The sequence below is a fragment of the Monocercomonoides exilis genome (genome assembly GCF_001643675.1).
Source record: "Monocercomonoides exilis strain PA203 chromosome Unknown scaffold35-1074681, whole genome shotgun sequence".
Taxonomy (NCBI): domain Eukaryota; phylum Preaxostyla; order Oxymonadida; family Polymastigidae; genus Monocercomonoides; species Monocercomonoides exilis.
This window is the reverse complement of record NW_027150580.1, coordinates 547,999-566,487: the sequence shown is the minus strand read 5'-3', so window position 1 is coordinate 566,487 and position 18,489 is coordinate 547,999. Positions and strand designations below refer to the sequence as shown.

Sequence of the window (18,489 nt, the reverse complement as noted above, 5' to 3'; positions counted from 1 at the left end):
CATCTAACCTTTCCAAGCAAGGTCGCTCTCCATTCATAATCTTCTACCCCGCCACCTCTGCCTCGTATTCTCCAAACGGGATTTCCAGTGTCAAACACTCCCACAGCATCATCCCAATCGAAAAGGCAACTGATTCCTTTGTTGCCCCCATCTTCTTGTTCATCTGTAACTCTGGTGCCTTCCACCTCAAACACTCTTTTCTGTTGTCCTTCTCATCTTCAAAGGCAGAAGAAGGGAGAGAGTCTTCATCATCATGATCATCACTAGCAGATGTGACAACAGTTGATGAAGAGATCAACGATGAGTCAGAACTGTTATCTGATAAAAGGTCTGAATGCATCACAATGCAGATGACCATGTGTTCGGAGAACAATACAATATGGGGACTCAAGTTTGACAAGGAGGGAAGTTCATCTTCCTCATCTTCAAACGAGTGGAGTGCTCCATTCGCTACCCAGAATAAAACCTGTACAGCTGTTTGCTCCCTCTCCTTCAAGCTCCCAATCGCCATCTCTTTCTTCGCGTTCCTCCCATGAAGCAGTATAAACAGCGAATCCCTCAGGTCCACAATCAGCTTCTCATGTGGTGAAGAGCACGCCATTGCATCCACCAAGTTCGACATGGATGAAGTGGTGGGGCACAGATCCTCCCCTCGAACAAATGTTGAATCTGAGTCTGTGGTTGAAGTGGATGAAATGGATGATGATGGTGTTCTCTTTCTTATCTCTTCTTCCTCAACCTTCTCCAGTGCCCATTCTGGGATCTTGTTTGAATCCTTTCCAAGAATGTATTCAGTCGATCCACTCTCACTCAGCAAATGCTCTGATGACTCCGAGTGTCCCAAACTTTTCTCATACACTCTCTTCTTTATCCTCTCTTCATTTTTCTTCTCTTCCTCCCTCTCCGCTTTCCTCCACTGCTCCTCGGGTGATTCATCCATCGCAACCATCTCAAATGCCTTCGGATCCTTTTTGATGTTATCATTCACAATCTCTCTCAGATCTTTCGCTTCGTTCTTTGCCTTTCTCCATCGAAAAACAAACAAAATAAATCCAATCAAAGCAGCAAGAAACAGCACTGCAAATATCGCAATTACAACCAAAGCACATGATAATTTTCCTTCATTTCCCCCTTCAACAATTCTGTCATCTCCCTTTCCTTGGGTTTCGCTTCTGTTCTTCAGAATAAATGATTGCGTTGATGACAAGGAGGCTTCCTTATTTCCAAACAGTATCGACACTGAAACCTCTGTTTCAGGGGGTGCATCTGCAACAACAGACAAGGGCACTTTGCCATCCACCTCACTCTCATCCACAAATTCAGAGTCTTCAAACACATAATGGTCGATAACTTCCACATCGTTCGTCAGTGATATCACTCGGAATGACAGGTTGCATGGAAGCAAAAGCGTTTTTTTGAAAATGAGCCTCAGGTTGTTCCCAGCATTTTCCACTTCAACATTTCGAAGTGTTGGGATGAAGAACGGAGAAGCTCGCTCTTTCGCAATTCCTTCCAGTTCGCACCCTTCATTCAGAATCCACAGCGACGTGTTTTCTTTTATTCCATCTCCACCCTTCACACTCACAACATTCAATTGCGCAGAATCTGAGCATTTCACATTTCTTCGAACAGATGGATATCCCTCAATCGATGGGTTGTTGTTATCGAATTTTCCATCTTCAATCTTCAAACTGCCTCCCCTCATGCTCAGTCCTCCTCTTTTTCCATTTCGAATTGTTGTTTCCTTCATCTCCACATGGCTCTTCTCCACATCAACATTTGATCCATTCCATTGGCATATCTCTTCTCCTTTCATTTTCTCATTTCTTTTCTTTCCCACTTCTTCGTTTCTCTCCCCATCAAACACACACATCTCAATTTCAACAATTGCACTTTCTATTATCTCCACCATCATCCCTTTCTCCTTCGAATTCAAACATCCCTCAAACGAGCTGTTCAAAACTCTCACCAACTCCTTTGCTCCATCCATCTTCATCACAATTCCCTCATCCTTCGCAGATACATTCTTAACTGTCATTTCTTTCACCTCCACTGCTGCTTTGCCTCCAACAACAACAACATCCCCTTCACACACAATGTTTGTGAGGTTTGCTTCATCCAGCACCACCCTCAATTCTTCACAAAATATCAACAATGGTGCTGATAAGCGCAAATCTCTGAACATTGTTTCTTCCATTTTCAGTTCTCCACTTTCCACTCTCACAATCGAGCACTCAAGCCTCTGCTCCCGTTCAGATGATTCAAGCGCACATTCACAAATCTCCAACCTTCCATTCTTCGCTTTCATCATGTTCCTGTACTTCGCTTCAAATCCTCCTCCAAACACATACAAACACTTCTCCATGACACACTCATTCACAAACACCACAATGCTCCTCTCACTCCATACTTCATCAATCGTTCCATTCAAATGGATTGTTGCCCCACTTCTTTTCATCGAAGTTATTCTGACATCTCCAATCTCGCATTCTCCTCCAATCATCCCTTCTTCCTCAATCACAATGGCATTCATGATCCCTCTTTGAATGTGTTTTGCTGCATTGCTGATGCTCTGGCATGGATCATCCTGCGATCCACATTGTCTGCCATCTGCTCCATTCACATTCACAAACACTTGAATGCCATTATAGAACTTGATCAGAGGAATCAGATCAACATCAACCCTGTTGATTTCATCTCTCCCATAAATCGAGTTGTTCGATTTCAGTGCTTCCTGATTGAAATCAAGCACAAACAGTGTTTCGTTGATCTGCTTTTCAATCGAGTGGCATCGAATGAACACATCCCTCCCCACAAACGCTTCATTCATCACGAACCGGATGTTCTCCATCATCAACCCAAGTGATCCAAATGTATTGCCGGCTGGCTCATTCGGATCGACTCCATCAACCATCACTCCTCCACCATATCCATTCGATGTTGAGCATTTGCACATCGAAAATGAACTGTCATTTATTTTCAAGTTTGATTCTCCACTTTTCAGCACCACTTTCATCCCTCCTCCTTCCTCGCTATTCTCGCTTTTGCAATTTGTTATTGAGCACGATTCAACCATGCACTTCATCCCTTCTGAAAATGTTCCCACACTCAATGCTCCTGTCCCATTTTCTCCAAATGTGATGTTTGTGAATGAACAGTTCACAAATCCCAATTCTTGTTTGTTGTTTTTGAGACAACCATTTCTCTTTCCTTTCAATTTTTCTTTTTCTGTCTCTTTATTTGTCTTTCCAGTCACAGTCACCGAAATCAAACTTCTTTCTTTCACTTCAGCAAATGAAATGTTCACATCCTCAACAATCACCTGAGTCACAGTTGGGCTGAAACTGATGAACCCTTTCAATTCATTGATCTTATTCAAAGTGCATCTCTGAATCGTGGCGCTCCCTCCGTTCACTTTTATCACGCAATATGCAAAACTTTCTGTGATCCCTGTCAATGAGCCAAATGAGCAATCCACAACAGATAGGCAGGCATTTGTTCCCGATGATTCGATCAATATCTCATGTTGCATGTTCATAGTTGGATTGGTGAATGAAACATTGACAAACGACAAACTCACATTTGACGATATCATTGAGTCATCCAAATCATTCCCATCTTCATCAGTAATTGTCACGCTTGTCCCTTTCTTTGTTCCTTCAATCACAACTTGTGGCAACTCTGAATCATGTGAATCCGGTGGCAACGAAGAAGAAAATGATATGGAATGGCTCAGCAATCCTGATCCCACAACGGCAATATGTGTTTCTCCTTCTCCAAGCATTGAATATCGAAGTGATATCAAGTGGTCAATTGATGAGCATGGTGCTTCGGAATACCCACATCCACTGAAGTCTCCTCCTCCCTCCTTCGAAACAAACCCATTTCCACTCCAGTTCCTCCACAAATACACAACCAGTGGAATCACATATCCCTCCTCTCCTGTCATCTTCCCCTCCCATCCACACAACTCATCCAATGATCCCAACTCCTGTGGACTCATCTCCCATTTCAAGTGCTCCTCATTCACAATTTCACTCAGATCCCATCCTGAAACAAATACATTCTTCCCTTTCCAAGCATCGCATCCCTCAAATTCTATTCCTACCATCAAAAATGTTTCTATCCCATCTGTAAATTCAATAAACATCCCTCCTCCCATTCCTCTCCCTCTATTCTCAACATCCTCTGATGAAACAGTACATCCTGATAATTTCACTCCTTTCACTTTCAATGTTCCTCCACTTCCAACTGATATCATCATCCCTCCACCTTTCATTCCACTTCCACCTGTGCATCTTGAGGATATATTGCTTTCTTCAATTTTCACATTCCCATTAACGCCCATCCCAACATTCAAACATCCCCCTCCTCCATTTCCACCTGCAACTTCCACCTCCACTCCACTCACCCTACTATTCAATATCTCCAATTTCACTCCACTTGTTATTGATATTGGCGATTTCCCATTCATCTTCAGTGTTACTCCACTTTCCATCACAAATCCATCGACAATCAGATAACCTCCTGCCATATCTATTGTACTGTATCCTATCTTTCCATCAGTCAATGCCCCACTCTCAAATGAGACTGAACAGTTCGTCACACTGAGTGTTGATGTTGAATGAATGAATGCACTTCTCCTTGAATTCAGCTGGCCTTTCACAACAAATAAAAGTCTACTCATTGTCAGTGAACTCGAACATCCAACAAGCCAATCTTGTGTGTCTGATCCTCCATCACTCACATTCACTCCCGTCCTCTCTCCATCTGATGACACTATTCTGCCTGAAATACTCACGCCAAATGATGGTCCTGTTATTTTCTTTGTTATTGACGAAGATGAGACAACCTCTATTTCATTCACAGTGCTGCTCAATCTTGAGTTCGCACAATAATCAACCGTCTGGCACCTGAATGCATCAAATCCACAATGATTGTGGTCTTTCCCATATCCTTCACTCCCATCAACAAGCACCTTTGTTCCCATTGTGCACAAATACACAAACAGTGGAATCACTCCACTTTCTTCCCCATTTTCATTCCCACTCAACTTCAACACATCTGATGGAATTGACAGTGGAGTGAAAAATGAAAATGAGCTGGTATTCACTTTTGACTCCAAAAACACTCCATTCCCACAATCAACAAACACATCCTTCCCATATGTTGCCACATTCCCATTCACTTTTGAAAACTTCACATTCTGCCCAATTGTCAATCCACATCCCCCACTCTCCATCAACACAAACATCCCTCCTCCTCTCCCTCCGTTATTCTCTGCCTTATTCCCATCAATCACACTCGTTCCACTCACAACCACTTTCCCATTTCCCTTCAATCCAACATACATTCCTCCTCCTTTTCCACCAGCACAACTGCACCCATTCACATTGCATCCATCAACTGTCAACGTTCCACTCGTTCCAACTGTTCCTTTCATCCATCCTCCATTTCCCTCATTCCTTTTGATTCCGCTGATATTGCATCCTGAACATATCACACTTGCCATTCCTTCACAAAATTCAATCGCTGAATGAGCTCCAAACACAAGCGCTCCACCAATCACAAATCGATCCATTTTCAGACTCCCACTCTGCGCATTCACAATGCTGTGTCCAAAGGACACACTCGATGTGCTCTCTGATGAATGAGCAACTGAGCAGCCTGTGAGTGTGAGTGACGCGCTGGTCAAACAAATGAGCGATGTTGCATTCGATAACGAAAATGGAATTTGGAACGCAATGCTCTTTATTGAACTTGCACTCTGAACATTTATCAAATACGAAGATGTCATTCCACCCGGCACTCTCACATTCACATTCGTCTTGTTAATCCCACAATACACCTCCCATTCATATGACCCAGCCATCAACACAACTTCTCCCAGCTCAAACCCTGAATCCAACATAATATTCTTCTTTGACGAACTGAATCTGTTCTCTGCTGCCTTTGTGATCGTTTTGCATGGAAAATACCCAAACCCACAAAACCATGAGTCATATCCTCCATACCCATTCACCTCCTTCCCCACATGTGCTGCTCCTGAAAATGCTTCCAAAAACACATTCAAAGGGTATATTCCCATCCCTCCCTCATTCCGATCATATCCCATCAGCTCATCATAAACAGATACATTGCGTCCAACATTCAACTTTGTGGCTGTTATTGTCCCATTCACTAGCCTGCTCCCATTCACAAACACATCTTTCCCTCCCAATGTTGCGCCACAACCAACAAAACTCACTGTTGTTATCGCAAAATCAAATGAGTTATCTGCCAGCCACAGCATCACCCCTCCTCCATATCCACTGCATTTGCATTGATTGAATTTTGTTGTTCCTCCACTGTACAATGTTGATGTTCCAATTCGGGCTTTGCTTGTTGAAGAAGTAAACTCAACCTTTATCCCTCCTCCATTTCCGTTCTCACACTCACATCCTTCCATCGTTGTATTCCACACCACAAATGTTTCTCCTGCCTTTACGCTTTTTGACGTCACAACCCCATCTCCTTCTTCGGTTCGGTTCACATTCCGAATTGTCAAATTCCCCAGCAAACTCTCTCCTGATGAAGATCCTGCTGATGATGGCTCAGCAAACAAAGGTTGACTCACTTTCATATCTTTGATCTCCACGTCAATCATCTTCAACTGCCTCAGTGCCACTTCAAGCACACACTTCGTCTTTCCACTCCCTCCTGATGTCGAGGAGTTGATCACCACATCCTCCAGCGAAAGAGCTCCGCTCCCCACAGACACCACAAACACACTCGGTGATGAGCTTCTTGCTGCGTTGTGATCAATCCCCACATGCACCACCTCCAGCTGACCAGAAGATATGCTAAACAGTGTTGGTGAAGTTGAAGAAAGAGAATTTGTCACAATCACACTCGCTTCCTTCCCTTTCCCAACAATCGAAATCTTCTTTTCCCCAACACTAATTGTTGTCCCTTCACTCTCATGCCTCCCACCCAGCAAAGTGATTGTCGAGCTCAGCTGCACCATGCTCGCTCCCACCGCATGACCCATTGTCTTGCAAGGTGCCAACTCACTTATTCCACACCATTTTGTGAAATCATCACCATTGTTTGACACAAACAGTCGAGTCGGCCAGTCTTTTAGCCACTCCTTCTTTTGTGTTTCCTGAATCTCATTTCCCTTAACATTAAAAAACTCGTAGCACACTCTTTTTTCATCAGTGTTTGTTGTGAATGATTCGTAGAATGGATTTAAATTTAAAAAATTTTTGCTGTCTTCTGAAAAGTCAACATCATGGCCATATGGGGTGGAATTCGAGCATTTACAATCGTGAAAAAAAAGATAAGAACAGAGAATACAGTCGTTTGTTACTGAAGATTGAGAAAAAAGATAGCACAACCCTCCGCCTTTTGATTCTGTTGAACATGAAACAAATTGAATATTCATGATTTTGAATTGTTCAGGAATATACGAACAGCACATTCCTCCACCGTATGAACCTGAAAGTGAGCATAAAGTGAATGAGCATTCAATCACACAAGCGCTCTCTCCTTTCCCACTTTCTGTTCCAATACATGATTATCCAGAAACTTGAAAAATATAAAGATAAATCCCTCCTCCATAATTATTTCCAATGCGATTCTGGAATTCGCAACCGCCTATCCTAACGCAAGCAGAAATTGAATAAGCACATATCCCTCCTCCACGATAATTATCAGCTGTATAGGCATTGAATGAATTGTTTTCAATCTTGATTGAACTGATCGAACGGCTCATTATTCCTCCACCATCCCAATGTGCAGTACAATCATTGAATGAACAACATTTTACTGAAAGTGTTCCTGATGCCAGATTATACATGTAAATAGCTCCTCCATTTGATGCTTTATCTGAAAGAATATTATTTGACCCAGTTGTTTTTGATCCATTCCATTCGCACCAGATGAAAGTGTTCGCTTCATCAGCTGTCACATTCTGTCTCTTTGGCTTCGATGGATCCTCTTCGCTTCCGATGAATTCAACATTTTTCGTTCTTAGGCATCCAACAAAAGAGGCATTCGAGGCAGTCAACGAGGATGATCGTGAGTTGATCGATCTCACAATCCCTCCATCATACACATCACAGACTGATGAAAATGAGCAGCTGCTCATCGTGCATCCGCTCTCACAAAAGGAAGGGCTCAGCAACGAAGATTCCGTTGGCTTGGCGGAAATGTTGAAAAATATCAAATCTGAAAGTGAAAGACTTCCAATTGATGCAGATCCCAAAAACGGTGCAGATGACAGGCAAAATGAAGAAAAATGCGATGAACTGACAGCGGCACGGCAATGATCTGCTTTTTCGTTCTCAACGGAATTTGATGAAAAAAGTGGTGGGGTATCAAATGAAAGCGAACTTGATGGGATCAGAGTGATGTTTTCAACAATTCCACAGCTTTCAATAAGTTCGAATGGGGATATCCCACAGCTCGCAGTAACCTCGCATCCCCTCAAAACAACACAACTCCTTTCCTTTCCACAAATCACCGACTTTCCATTCACACAACCCAAACTCAGCCCTTTCCATCCAACTGAGCTGTTCTTCAAAACAAAATTTCCTTTCAAAATACATTCTCCAAGTTCCATGTTGTTTGACCGTTGCCCTGAAGTGCCCTCGTCAGAATGTTCTTTATTTGTTTTCAAGCGGCTCCTATTTTCATTCCAAAGCTCGTTCCCTTCAATGTTTTCTCTGTCTTTTTCGGATTTGTTTTCCATATCCGTATTTTCCTTCAAAATTCTGCCTTCAAATGTTGCATGTGCCTCAAAATAATTGTGACCATCGATTTTGCCAATTGATTCTTTTCTGGGGAAAACTTCAATTTGTGCAGGAATCGTTTTTTCGCTTTTTGAACAGCCAGTTTCAGACACATCTTCGAACCCTGTGCCACTGTTCATATGTTGGCATCCAATGTTCCATTCAATTACAGCCAACAAAAATATCGAAATATGCATTTATGATGAGATATACTGGTTTTTTATTTTATTTTTTTCTTTTTCAGTTTTTGTGTTGCGGGTCATTAATTGATCTTTCAACTTTTTTTGAAACATGCTTTTATCTTTCGATTGCTGAATGGATAAATGATGGCAATTGGCCCAAACATCCTGCAATCGAATTTATGCACTTTTGAGAGGAACTTGTTTCAGTTTTTTGATTGACACAAAAATTCCACTTCATTTCCTTCTTTTCGCGCACATTTCATTTTTTTCCCTCTTCAAAAATCAGAATTCCAATGACAAAAGCACCAAAAATATCTTGTAACCAAAACAACAAGAGAAAGATTTACAGATGAGCACGCTCTTTGAAAACTCTTCAAATGGCTTGTTGCCCACTCCAGAAGCTTTGGCTGAGCACTCGAAATATTTATTTTGCTCAATCTTTTGCACTTCAAGCCTTTGCCTTTTTTTCTAAGTTTGCTTCAAATAAATTCATTCAATTTTCAGGAAAGCAAAATGTTGTGATGAAACAATTTCTGATAAACAGATTGCTCAATCTTTCATCAAGCTCAACCGCATGCTGTCTGTTGTTCAGCACTGAGCTGAAAAATCAGGTGAAGTGCTTTGCTTTTAGTCAAGAGCAATTGCCTCCACTTTTTCCCTCTTGCTCAAAAGCAATTCACTTCTTCATCTTCAACGTTTCTCCTCCTTTTTCTTCTTCATTTTTATTTTTGTGGAGGAATGGCTTTATTTCCATTTGTCGAATTTGCTTGCCTTTTCTCATGCTTATTTCACAAAAAGATTCGCTTTCACCTGTCCTTCTCTTTCCAGTCCTCACCTTGCCTCTTTGTTTTCATCGTCATTCATTTTTCGTTCTTTCCTTCGTTACGAAGATGCTGTTCTTTCCTTTTAGCAGATGGCAAAAAACAATCGTCTCTTCTTCAAATTATCACTTGAATCCTTTTGACGCGAACTCAATTTCTTCGTTGTTTTCCACTTCTCTCCTTCAAATTTTCTTCCTCTGCTGTAACAGTTGAATGATTTGGCTTTATTTCTCTTCATTTGTGTCTTTCCTATTTCTGATATTTTCCAAAAGAAACATCAAGCTTTCCAATAAAGCATTGCATCAACGAAAGTTGACAAACTGGAGAATGTTTGATCTGCTGCTTCAATAAATAATGCTGTTTGTTAGCCATGTTTCATTTCTTTGAAAATGAAAAAAAAAAAAGAAACACTGTTGGCAATTAAACTCACTTGCAGAGGGTTTCCAATAAAAAAGAACGTTTTATCTGTTCGAGTGCATTTCGTTTGTTTGCCATTTTCCTGATCCTCTGCATTCAATCAAAATTGTCTTATCTTCCTATCATTCCTTCATTCGCTCCCAAAATAATGCGTTGCAAGAGCTGATAAAACTGAATCAAATGAAGGACTGCATATCCGGCATCTTTTCCTTCAGCCGAGTGTGTATCTTGCCTGTCAGAACAAAGAAGCTCATTTGCGTCTGAACCTCCAAACATTTCATTCAGCAGAATATTTTTGTTTCTGACGGGAAAAAAGCATTCCAATCCCTCTTGTTGCAAGGCTTGATGGCTGCTGCAGTCTGAATCAGAATGTGAGTTGTTCAAGCAAACAGGTGGCTCCAAAATAAATTCAATCGAAATCATATCGAAAGAATTCTTTTTCCAGACGCATCGCAGAGGATGTTCCACAAATGCTCCTTCAAAAAAACAGTAGAATGCAAATGATTATCCGTTTCTGGCCTTTCTCCACAAAAGCGAATCAGCAAAATGGATTGCTTTCAAGTTTTTCTTAATTCGTTCAAGGGCAGAAGTGCTGTTGTTTCTTTCAACTGCAAAAGCAGAAATCGTGTAGAATCCATTCATGGCACTTGTGCTGAAAGAAACTCAGAATCAAATTAAAGGCTTCTTCTATACGAAAAATCAATCGTGTAATGATTGCACAAAAATGTTGAGAAATTACAAAAAGCAATCGTCTGTGCAACAAGATTCTTAAATTCGAGATGTTTAGATTGCTTTGTGAACGCATGAATCTGGCTGCTGTGCATCAACAAGTCAGCTCCAATTGGCATCTCAAAATCTCACAATGCGATAATTTGATCACGAAACATCCAAAGTGAAAGGCATTTCCATTGTGTCGAATACCCAATGACGATTTAGAGAGATGGAAATATTGATTATCTTCCATCTTTGCCAGACTTTGTCTTTTTGCAAGAATGCACAAATAATCCCCCATTGCATATTGGAATTTTTCAGTAAAGAAATCCTTTTTTCGCTTGTGCTTCCGTGTCTCATTCGTTTCTGTTCCTTCAGGAAAGACAAACTCGGTTTTGAATTGTGCATTTGCCCTTCAGTTTGTATCTTTTTTTTCGGTTGATATCGGAGCAAAGCTGCATCTGGATCTCTTTTTGCTTCGACGTTCATTGATAATTTGAGTTCGCCAGGAAATTGCTCTTCCTCTTTATGCATATTCATCAGAGAGCACAGATTCTCGCTTTGAATGTGAAATTGCTTCAGATTTCTCGACAGATAAAACTCTTCCTGATTCACTTCCTTTTCTTTCTGATTTCCAATCATTCGCATTCGTAAAGGCCAACGGACTCATCTGTCTGCTTTCCTGATTTATCTTCATTGCGTTTGCTCACCTTTGCCTGTGAAATTGGACAGATTTCTTCCTTGCAGGCAAATGCCAAAAATCAATGAGTATCGTTCAACGAAAAGAAGACTTAGCCATTCAGATGAAAGATAACTGTCTCGCCAATTCTTCATTTCAACCGCATCAATTGCATAGCTTTTCATAACACCGCAGATTATTTGGGGGGAAAGAAATGTTTGTGTTCATCTTTCTTTCCTTCACTGTATTTGAGATGAATTAATTTTTATTGTTTCCCAGTTTTCTTTTCATTCTCCTTGCCTGCATCAATCGCTTTCACAACATGTTTTTTTCCCGTGTTCTTATCTCTTTCCGTGCCTTTTCTTCTGCAGTCATCTTCTTGGACTTTCCTCTGAATAATCTTTTCTTCATTTTGCTGCTTGGCTTGCGATTAAAATCATTCTTCTCGAGCATCATTCAGTTCGTATCTTTTGTACAGCTTCTCTGTCGTCAGATAATTGCATCATTGCTGCAGAAGCTCTCTCTTTCCCTTTCTCACTTGCGCACTCATGTGTTCTCTCTCTTTGAAGATTATTCGAAAAGCTTTGTAATTTTGACTAAAAGTGAATCACATTGAGCAAAACCCATGTAAAGCCAAATAATTAGAACGGTTTTTCTGAATGACAAACTATTTTCAGTGTTGCTTCTCTTGATTTGATTCCTTTGCATCAGCCTATCAGCAAGTTTTATCGCTTTTCTATGAATTATTCCTTTTTCTGGTTTTCATCCCTCAAGTCTTCTTCTTTCATCAAATCATGCAACAAGCGCAGCAAAGGAAATATTATTCCGAAATATTCGAATTCTTGGCTTTCACTCACTCACTCACTCCCTCTCTTTGAGAAGTCATATTTTCGTTTTTATTCAATCTGATTGATATTTTCATTATGGCCTGGTCCTTTTCTCAAAAGCATTTCAAAAGTTGCAAACAAAAAGACAATATATTTGTTTTATTTTTGGTGGGCTTTTGAAGATTGTTTTCATTTTCTCGACCATAATAAATTGCCTTGATTATTTTGACTTTCAAAAAAGCCCAGGAACTTGTTGTTTGTGAAATGGAGCCCAGCAACGACTCGTACGATGTGGTAGAAAACTGTGTGTTCTTTTGTTATTTGGGTATGTTATTTGCGATTTAAGACAGGATTGAGGAAATGCTTGGGAAAGGAGAGTTTGGGGACGTGTATCTTGTGACGAACAAGGATGACGGGCGAAAGTACGTGGCGAAAATACTGAAGATAAAATCGGGAAGGCTGACGGAGGAGCAGATGGCGGAGCTGTTTGAGACGAAAAGCATCGACTGCGAGTTTGTCGTGAAGATGCACGAAACGTTCTTTGCGTGGCAGGGAGCAGGAGACATGCTCGCATATCTCATCATGGAGTACTGCAATGGCGGGACACTGGGGAGTGTGATTCGGAAGAACATGAATGCTCAACAAGCGATGGAGCTGGACACGTTCAAGCAAGTGTTCACGCAGATTCTGCTTGGGCTGCATTATCTGCACTCGATGGGGATGCTGCACAGGGACTTGAAGCCGGACAACATATTTTTGCAAGAAGGGGGCAGGGTGAAAATCGGGGATCTGGGCCTGCTGGCGCAAATCAAAGATGGGCAAAGTTTTGTGTTTGGGAATGTTGGAACAAAGTGTGCCATTTGCTCAGATGCTTTTTATTTTATTTGATGATGTGTGCGTGTGTGCATGCATTACTGCTGCTGCTGCTGCTTGCTAATGCATGTGTTTCAGGTGCTATCGCGCACCAGAAGTTGGAAGAAACGCCAAGTATGCCAATTCCAAAACACTTTGAAGAATAAGCCATTTTCACATACGAAAGCTGCTGTTATGAATCAGATGTGTTTTCTTTTGGGGTGATTGCGTATGAGATGCTGATGAACAAGCGGCCGTACGATTGCATGAGCTGTGAGTACTTTGATGTTCCTTTCAATGTGGCTGAGCCGCTGAAGTGCGACGAGGAGGAAATCCGACGAATTGTCAACCAGATGATTGAAGAGGTGTGTGCAGGCCTTTGAGCAACAGCTGCTGAACGTGGCGGCTTTTTCCTTCTTTTGTCTGATGTTTCTGTTTGCAACATATGAATTGTGATGGCAGGACTACAAAAAGCGCCCGAAGACCGAAGAGATTCTGAAATGCGAATTTGTGAAGAAGACGATAAAGCAGTGCAACTATCAGGTGAAAGAGGCGCCGAATAACAGAGAGTTTGCTTCATTTCTTCTTCTTCTTCTTCTTCTTTTCATTTTGGTTTTTCATCTTTGACTTGTGTGTGCAAATGGTGAAACACAACAGACAGGCGGAGTTAAGGCGAGTGGAAGAGATGCTGGACAACCCCGAAATGAAAGTGCATCTGAGCGGAATTGAGTCGCTGCTATCGGCGTACAAAGAAGCACAAAGCAGCAGCTCTGTTTTTCGGGCTGTGGGCAGGAGCAGCGACGACAGTGTTGGGAGAAGAGGAAAGAGAAAGAAAAGCAGCGATGGGCTTTCTGATCTGCCAAGCATGCCTTCGGGTGACTGTGGCTGTGACTGTGTGTGTGGTTGTGGCTGTGGCTGTGACGCAGCGAAAGAATCGCCTGTTGTGAAAAGCAGAGGGACAAAAGCGGTGTGGAAGGAGGATGGCGACTGGATGGCAATTGGGCAGGAAGTGGTTGGGGAAGGTGTTTGGCTGTTTGAGACGCGGATACGCAGACTTTGCGAGCGCGATTGCAAACACACAGCAGGTGGAGCGGGTGAGGTAGGTGAGGCAGAGGAAGTTGAATGCAGCGAGAAGGAGAGGAGGATGGTGATTGGCATCTGTGAATCTGGCGGAGAAAGCGAAACGGTGCTGTTTGGAGAGGACGAAGGACAAAGTGCTGGGTATTGGGCAGATGGAATGCTGAAGAGCAGAAACAGATGGATCCAGAAAGATGGGAAATGTGTGTTTTTTGTTTAATTTTTTCATTTTATTGTTTTGTGGTGTGAAATGTGATGGTATAAATTGAGCATTTTTTTTTTATTTTTTTTTTAATTTTTATTTTTTGTATATGCTTCATTTTGCGTTGTGTCTATCAAAACGAACATTCATCTGAATATGTTGATTGATGCCTTCGACTGATGTGAGGCAGCTGTGAGCAACGTTTGCTGGGAATGTGGGGATGTTGTGGCAGTTGAGGCAGACATGAACAGAAGGATTGTCTCGTTTTATGTGAACGGCTGCCGCCAGGCTGTGTTTTTTGTGGATGTTCCGCCCAAACTCGTTTTTGGTGTTTGCCATTTTTTATTTCAAATCTGCTTCATCTTTTTTCATCTTTTTTCATCTTTTTTGATTTGATGTTTTGCCTTCAATTATGTATGTGAAAATGTGTATGTTAAATGAACTGGGCTTTGACAATTCCTGTTTCAGTTTGGAGCCTGCCGACGGAACACGACATGTGAAATACTCCGCTTTTGCCGCCTTCCTTCGTCGCAGTTCCATCCGAGTTACGCAGACATCGCATGCATCTGGAACAGAGACGCAAGAGAGATCGAGTGGTTCATGCTTGGCATGAAATACCGTCCTCGCGCAGCATCAGGAGCACCTTCGCCTTCCACCCAGCCTCGTCAGCCGAATGTGCATGCCGCACTTTCGTCTGAGCTGCTGCCGATTCTGCAAGGAGAGACACAATACACGCGATATTTTGGGTTTGAGGAAGGCAGCTGCAGATGGATCCACCACATGAACATGAATCTGGTGGCAGACGTTGCTCTGCGGGGGTGCCGATGGATTGTGACGGTGCGGTTCGACTCGTTTGGGCAGCGGCTGGAGAAGAACGTGAGGAGAGAGAGGATGTCTGTTGCGAGCAGCAACCTCAGCAGAAGCAGCATCAGCAGCAGGATTGGCAGAGCGAAGCAGGACAAGACAAAAACAGCGTCATATGTTCCGAGCCATCGAAGCCAGCACAGAGAAGGAATGGAACCGTTGACAGAGGAGGAGCGGAAGGCGTATGCAGATTATGTGAGGATCCAGAGTTGGGTTCCGTATGTTGGGGTGTCGCAGTTTCCTTTGGCAGCTCCGATTGCATCGCAGTTTGGAGACAGCGAAGCATCGGCAGCGTACTTGGCGAGCGGAAAGTGCAGGCACATGGAGCAGCTGGTCGAAGGGAACGAGGCGTTTGGGGAAGGAGACGAGGTTTCTGTGGTTGTGGATCTGCCGAAGTCGGAGATCTGCTTCTACAGGAACAGGGTGGCGCAGAAAGTGGGCTTTGTGAATGTGCCGAGCACTGTGATTGTCGGGGTGTGCAGTCTGAAGAAACGGACTATGCTGTTTTTTTTATTTGAGAAACTGAGAAAAGAAAGCAATTGTGCAAAAAGGATGAGCAAACGAATATGAATATTATTTTTTTCCTATCTTTTTCATGTTATTTTCTGCTCATGGAATTGTGAATGAGAAAAAAAAATTGCTGTGTGAAATGGAATATTTTCAATAATCATTTTTGTGCTTATTTTGTGTGTGTGTCTCTTTTTATTCTATTTGTTTTGAATTGATGTTATTTTTCAGGTTGGGATGGGAGCAAAAGATTCGAAATGCACGCTTGTTCGATGCCAGCCACTAAGACAAAATGAAGATCCCTTTTATCAACCTCCTCCTCTTCCTTCTCTATCTTCTCCAGTGCATGTCCAATCAGCGAAATCAGATGAATCGTGTGCAGCTGATGGGAAGAAGAGCCAATCTTTACCGAATGCAGTAGGCAAGACTATTTGCCGTCGATTGAGCAGAGCTGTTCGGTGGGGCCAGAGCGAAAAGGCGAGCCAGTTTGCGAAAGACAACTTGGATGAGTTCATGCCAGTGCAGCTGATCCGCTCGCAAACAGTTGCGAGGTGGGTGGATGCAGAGCGGATGGCGCAGGAAAGGAAGGCGAAGCGGGAGCTGAAAGAGAAAGAAGAGTCGATCGCGGAGGGTGACGAAGAACAGGAAGGGGTAGGGATTTTGGAGATGCTGCGGGAGATGGCAGTTGTGAAAGAGAAGAGGCAAACTGAAGGCTCGTTTGGAGGGCAGTTTTGTGGGAGCAAAGGGATGGCCGAGCAGCGGGGAGCGAAGGAGAAGAATGTGATGTTGTTTGTGAAGCAGGAGGTGAGTGGAGGGATTTGGAGGTGCAAGCTGAAAATCTCAAAGCTTCGTGATTGCTATGGGGAGCGAATTGTGGGCAGGCGCAGGACAGGCGGGCATTCGTCCTTTGGGCGAAGATCAGCCTCTGGAGCGAGCGAGAAAAGAAGAGAAGACACAGAAAGAGACTGCTATTCAGACTCGGATGATGACAGCTCAGAGGGGAGTGGGGAAGACAGGTCGAGCGAAAGCGAGAAGGAAAGCGAGAAGGAAGATGACTCCAGTGGAACTGACAGCAGCCGCGATGAGACAAGCGAAGAAAGCGATTGCCAAACAGAAGCATATTGGAACAAAAAGCAGGAGATTGCTTGGAAGCCGCACATCGGTGTTTGTGTGAAAGGATGGAAGTATCGTTCAGAATCTGTTCTTCGAGGTAAAAATGCTCAGTCAGGCAAGGCTAAGCAGCGAGGGCTGGAAGGTGAATTGACAGGAAAGGAAAAGAAGCAGCCTTTTCAGACAGTCTTTTTTGATTCGCGGCGGTCTTGGGCAGATCGTTGCTGCTCGGCAGAACAGTCTTTGGAGACGAGTGGCAGCCGGCCGTTTGGGTTTGACGAAGGGTCGATTGCATTTGGGTGTGACGGGCGTGTGCTGGTGAATGGTGTTGTGCGGTGTCGGTGCGAAAGGTGGGGAGAGGGCGACACGGTGGCGCTTGAGGTGAATGGGGTAAACGGGACGCTTCTGATGTATGTGAACAGGGTGAGGCAGCCAGCGATGGTGGTGAATATTCCGCAGTGTGTGTGCTTCGGGGTCTTTCTCGGTGGAGATGGCAGCCAATGCAGGCTGATGGAGGTGGAGCGTGTTCGCGTCTCGCCTTTCCACAAGCACAAGAGCGACCGCTGGATTGACTGGAATGGTGGAGGGGCAGAGGCAACGGAGGCTTCGACTGCATTGTTGGGCATGACAGGGAGCAAAGGGTTGGCCAGGCATGATTCGTCCGCTTCACCACGAATGTTGGGAGATGAACTGATAATTCCGTCGTTTCATCCTCGAAAGACGGCTCCTGCAGCAGCAGACTCATCAGCCAATAGATGTTTTGCTCCTGAATCACGGGCATTGCTCTCTGCAGCACCATCTGCTTCTCCACCTCAGCCAACTTCCCATTCATCTGGGGTGCATTCTGAAAGGGTTGGCAACAAATATGTTTTTGAGCCTCCTCCACCTCCTTCATCCGAGCAGCAAGCTGACACATACTCGCCCTCAACGTCGCCGAATCCAAAAGTTGTTTTGAGCCTTTTGAAGCTGAACCAGATGGCATACAATTCGCAAAAGCGAGCTCACAAATGAGCGCTGCCTGCTGTTTGGTTCTATCAGACGGTATTCTCAAATAATGTGCCTTCCAACTTTCCCAATTGGCCAAAGCAGAGGAATTGAGCGTTTGGAGGGGGAAAGGTGATTGCACCAACAAAACAAATAGAATGCGAAGTCAATTAGATATCCTCATTATTTTATTGTTTTTTATTTTTCTTTTTGTGTTGCTGTTTTCATTTCAATTGTGAAGTCACTTAGTTATGAAATAATTGAGAAACATCCATCATTTCTGCGTATTTTCGGGGAAAAAAAAGAAGCAAAGAATTTGTTTTTGTTGAAAAAGGGTAGATGAATATTTTTTTTTAAGTCTTTTTCGCTCTGCTCACGCAAAACAATTTGAAAATGAAAAATGAAAGAAAGAGATCTGTCAAAATGAAACTAATTTCTCGAATGAAATGGGAAAAGAGCATGTGCTTTCAGACATTTTTCTT

The 18,489-nt window shown here is 43.0% G+C and overlaps 3 protein-coding genes across 3 annotated transcripts; 1 reads left to right on the top strand and 2 right to left on the bottom strand.

Annotated features, from left to right (window-relative positions):
- Positions 1 to 43: 43 nt before the first annotated feature.
- On the bottom strand, positions 44 to 7,030 carry MONOS_6094 (uncharacterized protein; the record flags this gene model as incomplete). The annotated part of the gene is made up of 1 exon (XM_067876300.1): positions 44 to 7,030. One exon carries the CDS (start codon positions 7,028 to 7,030, stop codon positions 44 to 46), a length of 6,987 nt encoding a protein of 2,328 aa, XP_067723936.1.
- Positions 7,031 to 7,558: 528 nt separating this feature from the next.
- On the bottom strand, positions 7,559 to 9,023 carry MONOS_6095 (uncharacterized protein; the record flags this gene model as incomplete). The annotated part of the gene is made up of 1 exon (XM_067876301.1): positions 7,559 to 9,023. Exon 1 carries the CDS (start codon positions 8,969 to 8,971, stop codon positions 7,559 to 7,561), a length of 1,413 nt encoding a protein of 470 aa, XP_067723935.1. The 5' UTR covers positions 8,972 to 9,023.
- A 3,652-nt stretch (positions 9,024 to 12,675) lies between these two features.
- MONOS_5475fu6096 (putative protein kinase domain protein) lies at positions 12,676 to 18,034 on the top strand (the record flags this gene model as incomplete). The annotated part of the gene is made up of 9 exons (XM_067875625.1): positions 12,676 to 12,715; positions 12,758 to 13,262; positions 13,363 to 13,398; positions 13,451 to 13,628; positions 13,726 to 13,832; positions 13,921 to 14,543; positions 14,733 to 14,872; positions 15,011 to 15,880; positions 16,145 to 18,034. The coding sequence occupies 9 exons, from the start codon at positions 12,676 to 12,678 to the stop codon at positions 18,032 to 18,034; spliced, it is 4,389 nt and encodes a 1,462-aa protein (XP_067723934.1).
- Positions 18,035 to 18,489: the final 455 nt, after the last annotated feature.